This window comes from Buteo buteo, chromosome 4 (assembly GCF_964188355.1).
Source record: "Buteo buteo chromosome 4, bButBut1.hap1.1, whole genome shotgun sequence".
NCBI lineage: Eukaryota > Metazoa > Chordata > Aves > Accipitriformes > Accipitridae > Buteo > Buteo buteo.
Genome location: NC_134174.1, coordinates 21,913,445 through 21,926,632, shown reverse-complemented (window position 1 = coordinate 21,926,632; position 13,188 = coordinate 21,913,445). Strand labels below are relative to the sequence as shown.

The 13,188-nt window shown below is 39.2% G+C and overlaps 1 protein-coding gene across 1 annotated transcript in view; it reads left to right on the top strand.

The window, feature by feature from the left end:
• The first annotated feature begins 8,598 nt into the window (after positions 1–8,598).
• The window catches only part of IL17REL (interleukin 17 receptor E like), a 47,481-nt gene continuing 42,891 nt past the window's right edge, over positions 8,599–13,188 (top strand). The window contains exon 1 of the mRNA XM_075026785.1: positions 8,599–8,967. Coding sequence (XP_074882886.1) covers positions 8,866–8,967 — 102 coding nt within the window. The 5' untranslated portion in view covers positions 8,599–8,865. The remainder of the gene's footprint in view (positions 8,968–13,188) is intronic.

Genomic DNA, 13,188 nt, shown 5'->3' with positions numbered 1-13,188 from the left:
GAGACTCTACAGTATTTAGTATTTTGAATCTGTTACTGATCTGTCTCTTTGTCTCCAGACTACTTTCAACCCACCTTCAGTTAATATTACAGATCTCAAGACAGAAGGGTGTTCCCACCACTAATGTTAATGTTACAGAATCAAGGGTACCAAAGAGTCTTTCAACCAGCTGCCGAAAGCAAAGAGAGTCAATGGTACCTTCAGATTATGACAAACAAAAAGTCGATATGGAAAAATTAAAAATGTTCATTGTAATGTACAAGAGTTCTCAACTAGGGAAAAATGTAAAGTAAAAGACGTGCAGACAAAATCCTTTGGGCACACCAGTTTCCCCAGCTGTCCTGTATAATCTACACACAGTATTTCAGATCCCAGACTTTTCCCACCTATTAATAAAGGCAAAGCAAAAAAATATGCAAATTTCTGGAAAATAGATCATGCATGTCTTCCTTTTCAAATAATGCATTCTTTTAACTGTCCTTTACATCAGTTTTCTAAAACACCAGCTAGTAACCATTTAGCAAATATTTAACTGTAAGTGTCATGAACAGCATTTTTATGAGTATAATGCTAATAGCACAGGATAAGTCTTAAGTTGATTTGTCTAGTTTATTGTACATCTGTATCATATCCACTCTTCTTTGCTTCCTCACTTTTCTAGCTGGCTCCAGTCTTTCCAGCTTTTTCTTTTATGGCAGTCTTCTAATACCAGCTGAAAGTTAGGTTTCCTCATGAGTCTAGGAAGAACTAGGTGGTGGTCTACCTAAAAGCCTTGTTCTAGGGTTGTCTTTAATGCACTGTTTTGATCAGGTCCCGTTTAAAAAGTGGCTGTGACTGCTTTACATAAAACACAGGCATCAGCACTTTTTATTTACTAGCCTGGGGATCAGAGCACTCACCTGAGAGGACAAGCACTTGAAGCCAGTGTTGTTCTCAGCTTGGAGGGGTTTTAAACTTGTTATCTCCTGTCTCTGAACTGTCAGTTCGTAGATGGATAGGCTGAAATGGATGAATCGTGTAACATTGGAAGTGACTGTGGAATGTGTATGTATCTAGTCTTTGCATTGATATAATTTGTGCATGATTTGGTTTTAATCCAGTCACAATGCAAAATGTCCTGCTTTATTTTTCTTTCCAATGTGTAAATGCCTTAAGAGAAGATGTAATTGTCTTTTAAGAGAAGAACTGTGGCTTTTGAAAAGTGAACAAAGGCATGTCTTTGCAGTCATGAACTCTTGAGGGGGCTAAGGGTTTAAGCACAGCTTCTTGTTAGCATTTCCCGATAGCCTAGCACTAGGCAGTTCTGCTCAGGATGCTTGGAATTCCAGACCCTCTTCTCAACCTCTGCACACTCTCCATGCACTGTATAGACAGCCCTAGTATCTAAGTTGGCTTCAGATTCCTTTCTGAGGAAAAAGTGCCTAATTTGCAGCTTAAGCAGCTACAGCCATTGAAAAGTCTAAGAGCACTGCTTACACCTTTATGATGACAGCCTATATATACTGTGCATCTCTATAGCAAGTATTTTTAACCTGAATTTCAAGTAGAATCCAACTGAAATGAGGTTTCATGACTTCTTTTTTCCTCTCTGAAGGTATACAGAATAAAAAGCAGAATAAATATATCTGGAAACATTTTCAAGTGGGAGAAAATAAGTAAATGTAGCTCATTTTGCTCAGCTATATTGCACATACTTAGATAAATATAAAAAAATATTTATCTATGAATGCCTACCCCAATCCAGAAAAGATGGACAAAAAGGTGATAAGTGATAGAACTGGTTTCTGTCCATGAATCTGAAGTCATTTAGAGCACTTTGGTTTTTGAAAAAAATGCAGGGTTTGTTTACTTCTGGTTTGGTTGTTTGTTTTGGCTTTTTAAAAAATAAATAGAACTGTGCAAGACTTGAATAAAATGATGTTGAAGATGATTTGTCATTAACAACTAACTTGCAATATTTTAAACAGAACCCTTAAATATTTGGCAGCATTATTAGTGCAAAAAATGAGCATTGCTGACTGGCACAGAAGGTGCTAGTTCTATAAGTCAGTAACTTCTAGCCAATTTTCTGTGTATAGAAAGCTCAGAACACAGGTAGCTGCACTTTCTTGCAGGCTTAAAGAGTTTAGTCATCTTGCTGAAATGTCAGACTAGTGCTACCAGGAGCGTGCAGAGGAAGAGCAGCACTGCCCCTTCAACTGCAAGAGTTGCACAGTTTGTCTTACCCAGCTTATACCTGAGGCTATTTCTGTAAACAGATCTGGATGGAAAAGAATAGCAACAGTTCACAGATTGTGTGGGGATGAAAAAACCCACCAGCTGGCGATCCCTTAGTAAGTCAAAAACTTAATGTAGATAATTGTATACATACCAATTCAAACTACTGATTGTGCTAAATGTCTGTTAAGGAATGTGTTATAAGGGGCTGCTCCTACAGCAGCTCTGGGGATTAGGGTACTTCGTGCCTGGCTGCTGGACCCCAGCCTGAGCTGTCCTGAGGCCCAGAGGTCTCTGTCCCAGGCTGATGAATGCAGCTGGTGCTTTTCTGTTCGCAGGTTCAACCAGCAGCAACGCTGAGCATGCGTCCCAGAGACACACACACGGAGGACACTGACACAGCTGGCTACACATGCTGCCATGAGGAGGCACTGCCTTCAACAGCACCCACATATAGTACTGCCAGGACTCATGTAAGTGCAGACAGCCAAGTCACCTCGTCCCCTTCCACTCATCCGGATTGAAGCTCACTAGTGAAAGCACACCCACCCACCACTCTGTTCACATGGACATTTGCATATCCCTTGAGCAGCAGGAGCATGGCTTCTCTGTCCACTACCCCTGCCCAGATCCCAAGCCTTCTTACCTGCTCCACAGGTCTCCTACTCACCAACTGGTCCAGCTTGATGTGTGCTAGCAAACACATGCACGCACGCACGCATGCACTCTCTCTCTCTCTCTCTCATCTCACAGGCATCCTATGCTTGTGGGTCCTCTCAAATACCAGCATGGACCCCATGCCTCTCTTACACCTGTGGTGGGTTAACTTTAGCTAAGGGCCAAACTCCAGCTGCTCGCTGCCCTCCTCAGTGGGTGTTTTGGCTTAACCAAAGCCAGCAGCAAAGCACCACACAGCTGCTCACTCACTCCTTACACAGAGTCAAGGCCTTTTGTGCTTCTCACCCCACCACACCAGCGAGTAGGCTGGGGGTACACAAGAAGTTGGGAGGGGACACAGCTGGGACAGCTGGCCCCAACTGACCAAAGGGGTATCCCAGACCATATGACGTCATGCTCAGCATATAAAGCTGGGGGAAGAAGGAGGAAGGGGGGATGTTAGGAGTGATGGCGTTTGTCTTCCCAAATCACCGTTACGTGTGATGGAGCCCTGCTTTCCTGGAGATGGCTGAACACCTGCCTGCCCATGGTAAGTAAGTGGTGAATGAATTCCTTGTTTTGCTTTGCTTGCATGTGGAGCTTTTGCTTTACTTAAACTGCCTTTATCTCAGCCCACCAGCTTTCTCACTTTTACTCTTCTGATTCTCTCCCCCATCCCACCGCGGGGGGGAGTGAGTGAGCAGCTGTGTGGAGCTTAGTTGTTGGCTGGGGTTAAACCACGACAATATTGGAGGGAGAAGGGTGAGGGCAGGGACAATCTTCCAGCAGTGCTTCATCCTTTCCTGCCTTTTTCCTGGAACTGTGGGTTGTGAGAGAAGTAGATACAAGGAGGAACTCTTGATTACTCACAGGAGAAACTGGCTTGCTTTGGCAGGGAAGCAATATCACTGGAAACAATACTATGGCTAGTAGTTCTACCTGGAAGTAAATAATTTCTTAACTAGATATTGCTGCCTAGATACAGTATACATGGTTTTAATAGTAGTTGCATACATAGGACTTAATCCCTAGGTGTCTGGTGCACCTGACCTTCCTCTGCTTAAGGCCATATTTTGAAAGTTGCATTTTCCAAAGGGGCCCAAATGCAGGGTAATTACAAATAGTGTGTAATCTCATCAACATTGGGTCTAGCTATAAGTGCCTGCTTATAGTGCAGCATCAGCCAGGTGAAATAGCAGCATCCTTGCATCCCACGGGTCATTTCATTTGTACTGCAGACTTGTGCTTTAATGACATTTCCAGCCTCTACCTGCAGTTCTGGGTGTGCTTTGACTGCTTCTACAGGTTGTAGGCAATGCTCCTAAGGTGCTACCTACTGTAACATCTGCCATCATTGCTTAATACTTGTCACTCTTGTAGGAAAGGGATGGCATTGGGGAAGAGAGTGAGGGTCCTCTTGGATCATGTAGAAGAAATAAGGCATGATTCTTTTTGGACAATGAAGCAGTAACATGCTGGACACAGGAGCACTGGGCAGCTCCTGTTTCACCAACCTGTCTTGTGGCTCTGTGGGACTTCTGTGCCCTGCTGGTACCCTCCACTGGGTACCTGGCCTGGCTGCGCAGGCTCACTCTGGACAGGACATGTAGGCACACTCCTGGAAAAGTACAGCTCCCAACTAGTTCTGAATCATTGTGAATATTTTTTTGTGATGACAGTAGCACCCCACATGGCTTGCTCCAGAGCTTGCCCAACATGACAAGAAGCTGTTAAGTTATAAACACTCAGCTGCCATGTGGTTGATGTGAGTGGCCCTGAGGCAAGATGTCTGTTGCCTGGTGCAGGCAATACGACTGCACACTAAGTTAAAAGAGGAGCCATGGGACTGTGCTGGCCATGGCCCTTTATCTTAAGACAGCTGGAATAATAATTATAAGATACGTGTGCCTGTGTTGGTGAGACATGAAAGTGTGTAGTGCTGTATGACAGGATACTCTCGCAAAATGTAGTGTGAATGTGGCTAGTGTGCTCCAAAGAAGGCTGGGACTTCTCCAGTATGGATGTGACAAGGACATGCCTTCCAGCCTAGGCATTGATATGTTCATCTTGACAAAGTCAGTAAATATGTAGCCAAGGTAGAAGTCTGTGTGGAGTTCTGTGCCTAAACTCCTACACAACAAGTCACAAAATCCATGTCTGGCTGCTTAGTTATGTCTGGTGATACACCTGTCCTAACTTTTATTTCCATGTAATGCTCCTTAAACACACTTGAGCAACAGTAGAATTATATTAGTGGTCTCTTTTGAAATGGGCCAAGTGTGTAGCCAAGCATGCAAAATTTGTGAAGCCAGAGAGCAATTAAAAAGAAGGGACCTGGGCTGATGGTCCAGAGATCAGGCTTGACCCAAGAGGGAATGGAGAACAGGAAGTACTGGATTTTGCCCTGTACCCTAGGGTCTATCTCTACATGTTATTAAAAAAACCTCAGCAGCCAGGCTACCATCCTGAAGTGTGCAAGATTTGAACTCAAACCTTCTGGGACTGAGAAATGTTTAGATTTTGGCTCTTCTATATCCTTGATCAGTGCTCTAATAAAGCTTTAGGGCACAAAGTGTCTATAATACCAAAGTGCAAAAGGAGGCACTTCCTATTAAGGGTTTTTTTTACAAGTCTTAAGAATAAAGACAGAGGGAACCTTGGTAGAAGCAGGATAGTATATAATTTGCTATCATCTGTTCTTCAGGGATGAAGTAATAAAAATGTCAAACACAAGACAAATGTTGATTAAAATATAAGTAAGGTGTAGTGAGGAGCAAGGAATAAGAGAAATTGGTTATCAAGAAATTATTTTCAAGAATTATTATCAAGAATTAGACTCCCATTTGAGGAGGGAGCCTAAGAGATAGTGCCCATATAAATTTCACATGCATAGATGCTTCTACATAAATGATAGTTTTCAAAAAACACGGCATGGGTCTATTATACTGTCCAGCTTTTCATGGGAATGTTAGCCTAATGGGGGTTCTGTAACCTGATGTAATAAAAACAATGGATGAACACTGTAATTCCAGGATATAAATTATGTAGGAACATTAAAGTAGATTGTGCTAGTTTAGACATGATTTTAAAAAAGCTTACTGTCAAATAAAGTAAATAACAATAAGGTTGTTGCCTGCTGAATTTAATAACAGCTATTACAGAAACTGTCTGGACTGAAACAGTGTTCCTGCATAGAAAGAGTATACTGTTAGAGCAGTGCTACTAACCACTTTATTCAGAAGGTGACACAGGTGTGCTAAGAAATACCAGAAACAGTAAGAGAGAAGAAAACTTCGTAAGTGAGCGACATCAGTCATCTCTATGGAAACTGGAGGAGTGTTACCTCAGGGCTTGATGCAGAAACTGAATTTGTAAACACTACAAATGACTGTTGCTTGGAGCAAGTAATCACAGACCCCATAGAAAGAGAAAGAACTCTTGGTCCCTTTCCAGGCAGCCACTCAAAAATCTGCTCTTCTGTAGTGACACAAGTGCAACATCTGAAAAAATGTGCTATGCTACTGTATAAGTAAAAAAGGAAGTATGTAAAATGAGTAAGTCTCCAAAAGGAAATTAAAAGGAGCAGTTGAAAGGATACAAGCTTTCTAGGCACAAGGAGCTTCTTTAGAAGTAATGTAGGGAAAACTCATAACGGTACATATATAAGATATCCCCCCAAATGACACCTGTAAGAAAACATCTTTTTGCAGCTCCCAATGCAACGTTTTTAAGAAAGGTCAATACCATCCTTTTTTAACCAAAGATGAGAAGGAAGCCTCCTAAAAAGTCTATGGAGCTGACTAGTAATGTAGAAATCTATAGAACTGACTAGTAACGGAGGTATGAATGGACAGCTTTTGCTCAAGGACTCTAATGACACAGTAAAAAAATGAAATGCTTGCTTGCTTGCAGTGGAATTCATTACAGGGAACCTACTGAAAGATGAGGTGGAGGAATTGTCTCAGATCTGAGTTTAAAACAAATATCTGAAACAGTAATCAAACAGTATTCTACAGGGCCCCATAAATTGCAACTGAAGTTGAAAAACTACTAACTGTGGTGTGTGCTGAACTGGCTTGCTTGCAGTAGACAGACTGGTAAATGTTAAACTAAGGAGGGTCAAAATGGCTTTTTGGGAGAGGGACATCATGCTTCTGATGTTTCAGTCAACATCAGAATGCTATTGTGTAAAAGATCCTTGATCTACTCACTCCTGAATATTGTGTGCGGGACCCCTATCTTACAAAAGGGTATAGTAAAAACGAAGAGGTATATTCTTAATCTTAGAAAAAATAAGGGACATAAGTTAGAAATCAATAAAATTGTAACTGTTTTGGCAAAGGTGAGATGAGAATGGATATTCTCTATTTTTGGTAAAGCAAGAACAAGGGGGGAACCCAACTGAACTATTTGGAAGCAGTTTTAAAATCAAAACAAAGCAAATAAACATAGTTTAATTGTATAACTCATTGCCACAAGAAGTTTTGAAAACCAAAAGGATAAATAGATGCAAAAAGTTGTTGTACAAATTTGTGTAAGAAAGGTCCAGAAAAGGCTATTAAAACCAGTGATGTCCACAAGGCTTTCAGTTCAGAAAATCCATAAGATCCAGGGCATTGGAACTTGGCAGCATATAGGTTAAAATAATCCATGGAAGTAGCACATTTAACTTCTTTATTATTTTTCCTAAGCATCTGCTACTGATGCTGTTGGGCATAGGAGAGTGAGCTGGGCAGATCTTTGATCTGATATATTTTTATGTATAGATGATGAAATTTAATTGTTATTTTTTAACCAAAATAATTAAATAACAATTTTTTCAGTGCTGTGATTGATACTTCCAAAAATAAAGTCTTTTTGGAAAATTGACAAACTGGACTCACATGAAAGTATCTAAAATACAAATGTACTAGATACATTGGCAGAGTAGACATTGTCTTTCACCTGTTTATTTAAAAAATTACTGGTAAAGCCAGATCCTAGCAGATGGTGTTAATTCTGTGTTCCCTACTTTAACTGATATAAGAAGTTTTGCAGGAGCACTGAGGACTTGGGTTCTGGCACTGTCCTACTGAAGGATATCTCTCTCAGTTGTGAGCAAGCCCTCCCTATGGAAGAATAACTCCCTATTCCACCTATGAGCATAACACACCACATATAGCCTCCATATGAACCACAGTGTGGTTTTGGAATACTTGTTCCTTGTGAAGGGTAGTGGGGCTATGCAAGGTAGCACCCACAAAGGCACTCCTGGGCATTTTGTTACGTTAACAGATATTGAGGCATTTTGTTAAGTTAACGAGACTCACTCGTACCCTGCTTTCAGAGCTGGTGGTGTTGAGCTTCTTTGGCAAGGCATGCATACTTCCCAAGTGTGTTGAAAATCCAAAAACTGGAGGTAGGCTATAGAACAAGAGGCTTCTGTTGATACGATTAAATATAAGTGAAAAAAGTTCAAGGCACAGATTTCTAGGGTAAAAGAATCTGTTTTTCCTGATGATGAAAACCAAGAAACCAGTCTTCCAAGACTACCCACCTCAGCAAAGCTGTTTTTCTTTTTATTCAATGCATTAGAAAACCAGGAAAATAAATAGACATAAGAATGCATTTGGATTCCAGTGAGCCTGCCTGCCTGGTACATCACTCTAGAAACAAAATTCCCATTTATACAGAGAATTTACAGAAAAGACATTTGCTAAAACTGATCTAAAGCTGACATGATGAAATCCAGAAAGAAAAGGCTTTTACTATGATTGTCAGAAATTCACGTTTCCCATTTTTCACTACGGAACATAAGAAATGAGTTGAACATGCTTTATATTTCCCACAACTAGCAATTTTCTGTCTTTGGAAAGTTTTAGAGGGAGGAGCTCAGAGGTGCTGTGGGAGGGACTAAAATTCATATTAAAGTTTTGGCATGAGAGGGAGAATTGTCAGAGTAGAAGATTTCTTCTGAGGTTTTGCTTTTATTTTTTTTTTTTTCAATTTAGGATGATAAGTATTCATGTTCAGATTCTTCTAATAATTCTTTTTTGGAAGTCTGATTGTCAGATTATTCCCAGGATTGAAGAATGTGGACTTTCATGTTCTCAGGTAATCTCTTACTTGTTCCTATTTACTATCTATTAATATAGTAGTTGTATTCTGCCAAAATAATTGTAAGAAAAACAAGAAAGCAAAAATGGAAAAATATTTCAGCTGTCCTGAACATTCACTTTATATTCCTGTCATTCTGAATTAAGTATCCAAAGTGACAAAGATGACTGTTAGGAAGGGAGCAGAGAAAATGCATCTTACACTATTTCCAACTGCTGTTGTTAGTACCTTTTTTAATCTGTCTTTTTTATTTGAACAAAATTATTTAGTTCATATTCATTACTTTGGAGAGTCAATTTTTACAACAGCAGTGGTGCCAAAGAGGTGAGGGAGGGAGGAACAGGAGGTTTCAGAAATTGCTAATTATGTTAGGAATATGTGAAACACTGACTTTCCTGTGAATAAATGACTTAAGCTTGAGAAAGAGTAAAACCTGTTTTTCATTTTATGGGATGAATGTAACTGCAGTATTAAATTTAATGACTTATGTATGTGCATAAAAGTGGAGTGTGAAACATACCATCTCTTTAACAGCTTTGAATTTTGTATGTTTCCAAATATGCCCACAAAGGGGCAGTATGGAGATATTCTGCTTCTGTTGGCATTCTGAAACTATAAGAATAGAGTAAATTGAAAGATAGATTAAAAAAGGATAAAATAATAGGGAATCTGACTTTCAGTCTTAGTAGAGGATGATACCTATGTACTTGCTACGGAGAAGTGAAATTGATGGCATGAAAGAATTTGGCTGTCTGTACAGACTTCTGCTTGAAGATGTCAGTGTTTATGACAGGCAATAAGACATACTAAAGATTGCCTAAATGTGGTGGTACTGCCCAGATATTAAGTTACAACATGTTACAGCCATTTATTCTATATTTTATACATATCTTAGAAAATAACATGAATAAAGATGCTTATAAAATACTAGATTGGGGACACCCCCCCCCCCCCCCCCCGTATTCCTGCATTCAAATTGTGTAGTCTCTATCCACTTAGACAATGTTTTTAGAATAATAAAATGTAGTCATAAGAGATTAATCTCTAGATGTACCTGAGCACTTTTCAAGAATTTTTATGTACTTATGTTTATGAATGCAAACACACATGTATTTTAAATAATTTACGCTCCTTGGTCTGCTGCAATAAGAGTTTAAAATAGAAGTGATTTACTGTTCTGATTTATCCCTCCAAAGAGTGTATGACTGTCAGACTCAGCATGTAAAAAACAACAGCAACCTTTTTCAGTGAGATTCAGTCTAGGGGATAGGACTTACCTCTGGGGACCTTAAAGGACATCTTTCTTTGTCATATCTTAGGTATGACAGAGAAAGAAGATGACCGATTTGCTAGATGCATAAGGTATAGACACAACCCTGAGGTTTGGTAGGCTGGATCCCTTTCTTTGCCTTCAAGTGTTTGTCTTACAAGTTTTCCAATACTGAAGGTTTGATAACTGACCAAAGTGTATTTTTATTTATTTTTTTTTTATTTACAGGGGAAATACATTGTCTCCAGTATAATGGAATCAATCAATCATTTGTGATGTTAAAGATAGGATTCAGTTTGTGTTCTCTATGCACTGTTTCTGCTAGATGTATTCAGTAGAATCTTGAATGCATTAATGACTTTTTAGGACAAAAATGTTTTCTCACTGGGAACAATAATGATCTCAACAGGACAAATTACTGCCAGCATAGCATATTCAATCTAGTGCAAAGCATTTTAGCTACATGAACTTTAGAGTCTCATGACTAGCTTGCTAGAGAAAACGCCTTCTTTCTTTTCCTTTGGAAGTAACTTCAATTTCCCTGCATAACCAACCGCAGTTTGTGGCCTCAATCCCATTCCTACCTGTGTTACTTTAAAAAGAAGCAGTTTATCTTCTCCATAATTTATAACTCGATGGTCTTTATAGGGGCACTAACCAGGGGTCACAATTTGTCTTTGTCTATGTGCAATACATATGTGCTGCCTTCTGCTATAGCACATCAGATCACAAAGATTTTTTTCTAGCAATTCGCTTAATGTGATGACATATTGTAGCTTTAAAACTATCAGAAGTTTTCTGTAGCTGCTATTGCTACAAGTGAATATTATAGAAAATTGTTTTTTTCTTTATGAAGTTTTCCCATAAGTTTGTATAGTGGATTTCTCTTCTGCAGAGTCAACCCTGAGGTTATGTGGTTCTTCATAAAGCAATAGGGATATGAAAACTAATTAATTTGCATTTTTCTGCATTCTTCAGACTGTGAGTATTGTCAGAAGGTTTTGAGCAGGTTTAATAACTGAAACTGTTGAGTTTGCCCAGCACACTAAATTTTAAGGTGGCTATGTCCCTTGAATATTTGTAAGCTGTTTTGACCTCCTTGGGTACTCCTTATCAGAGTAAAGCATTGGTTGTACTTAAGATGGAAATAGTGACATAACTATTTTATGTAACATAATAGCGTTTTGAGGTGTGTGACTTAAAAACCGTTCACACTGAACTGTTTAGATTTTGGATCTTATTACAGCTTTATGAATCATTCTTAGTTTACCATGAATATTGAGCAAGATGTCCTTGCATTGCCTTATATAAGGCAATATCCAGTTTTCATTACTGTACCACAAACTGTACTTCTGTTCAGTACAGGAAAGGGAAAAAAAAACCAAAAGAACATTGGATGTTATGAAAGCATTACATAAAAATTTAAACAGCAAGAAAATATAGAATTGTGGGTTAAGTGATGGCAAAGGAACAGTCAAGTTTTTATTATGTTATGACTTATTTCTCCTTTCTTATTTTAATGGCTTGGCTTTAGAGCTCGAGTGATATTCTGGTATTCAAAGGTTAAATACAATGGGCTTGGTCTCCATGCCTCACCCAATAGCAAACAAAGTTATCAACCTAGTTTCCCTGTGAAAGCATAGGGGAATCCCAGCCTGCAATTGAAATTGGGTTTGTGCCCTACTCATTTTATGATCCATATTGTTTGCAGGCTGTACACAAAGAAACAGGCTTATGCCAAATTTGACTCAACAGCTGGTAAAGATCAAGAGCACTGCATTTAAAAAAAAATCTCCAGAAAACTATGAAATAGTGTTTGTATTGTCTGCCATTAAATGTAGTAATGTTTCCAAAGTCCATGGATAAAGAAGGAAACCCTAAACTGAATCTGGGATTTCCCTGCAATTATAAAGGTTATTGGCAGCAAATTCTTGATATAGTTGCTGCGTGTTCATGCTATTCATAGTTGAAGTATGTGGTGTTTCTTTACTGGATATTTATGCCATGGATCCATCCATTCTTGCTGAATAATACACACTGCAAAACCAGTGATATCATACAACCCTTAGGCCACTAACTCAGCTGAAATAAATTGGCATTTTTTGTTCATTATTAAGGAAAGCAATTCGTATTTTAAAAGTGATCCCAAGTCTCTAAAAAATGGACATGATAATCTAGGTGGCATAATTCAGTTGTTCTCTAAAATCTGTTTGAAAAACTAGTATTAGACATGGAAAATATCTAAAGAGACTGATCAGACACCTGGCTTCCTCAGAATGAGTGAGAGAGGGACACAGAGATAACAGTGTGAAGTCCCAACATAGGCAGATGATTCATCACAGACTTTTTTTGTGTATGCATCGATATACATGATAACTGGAGGAGATGCATAAAAATATAAAACATCCTCTGCTAATAGTTGCTGAGATGCAATACAATCCACGAGAGCATGCCCTAGATAGAATGCCTTCGTTTTGCATCCCTGCTTGTCATTGTCTCACCTGTGTGGCTCTATTCAAGTAATTTCCTTTCTCCAGTTTTCACAAGTACAAAATAGTGCTGACCTTCCTGTGTGATGTGTCTTAATTATGCGTTTTAATTAAGTGCTTTGAATACTATAATTAAGTGTTAAGTACTCATTAGTCAAAGCAGTCATACTTAAGGGGCTCAATCTTGTTGAGTCACTGTATTAGAGTGATATTAACCCATTTGCTTAGACACCCCTGCTTGCCTTCTCTGCTGGTAGTCAGGAGAGCTGCAGTTAAGTGTTTAGGTGACTTATCTCTTGGACTGTGTATTACATTTACTCTTAGGGTCAAAAATAGCTTGGCAATGATGAGACACTTTGCTTCTATGTTTCCTGCTGTGTACTATGCCACTGGTTGGGTGCCATCCCATTTCCTCACCCCCTGAGAAGAAAACAGCCAGTGACAGGTACAAGCAGGGAC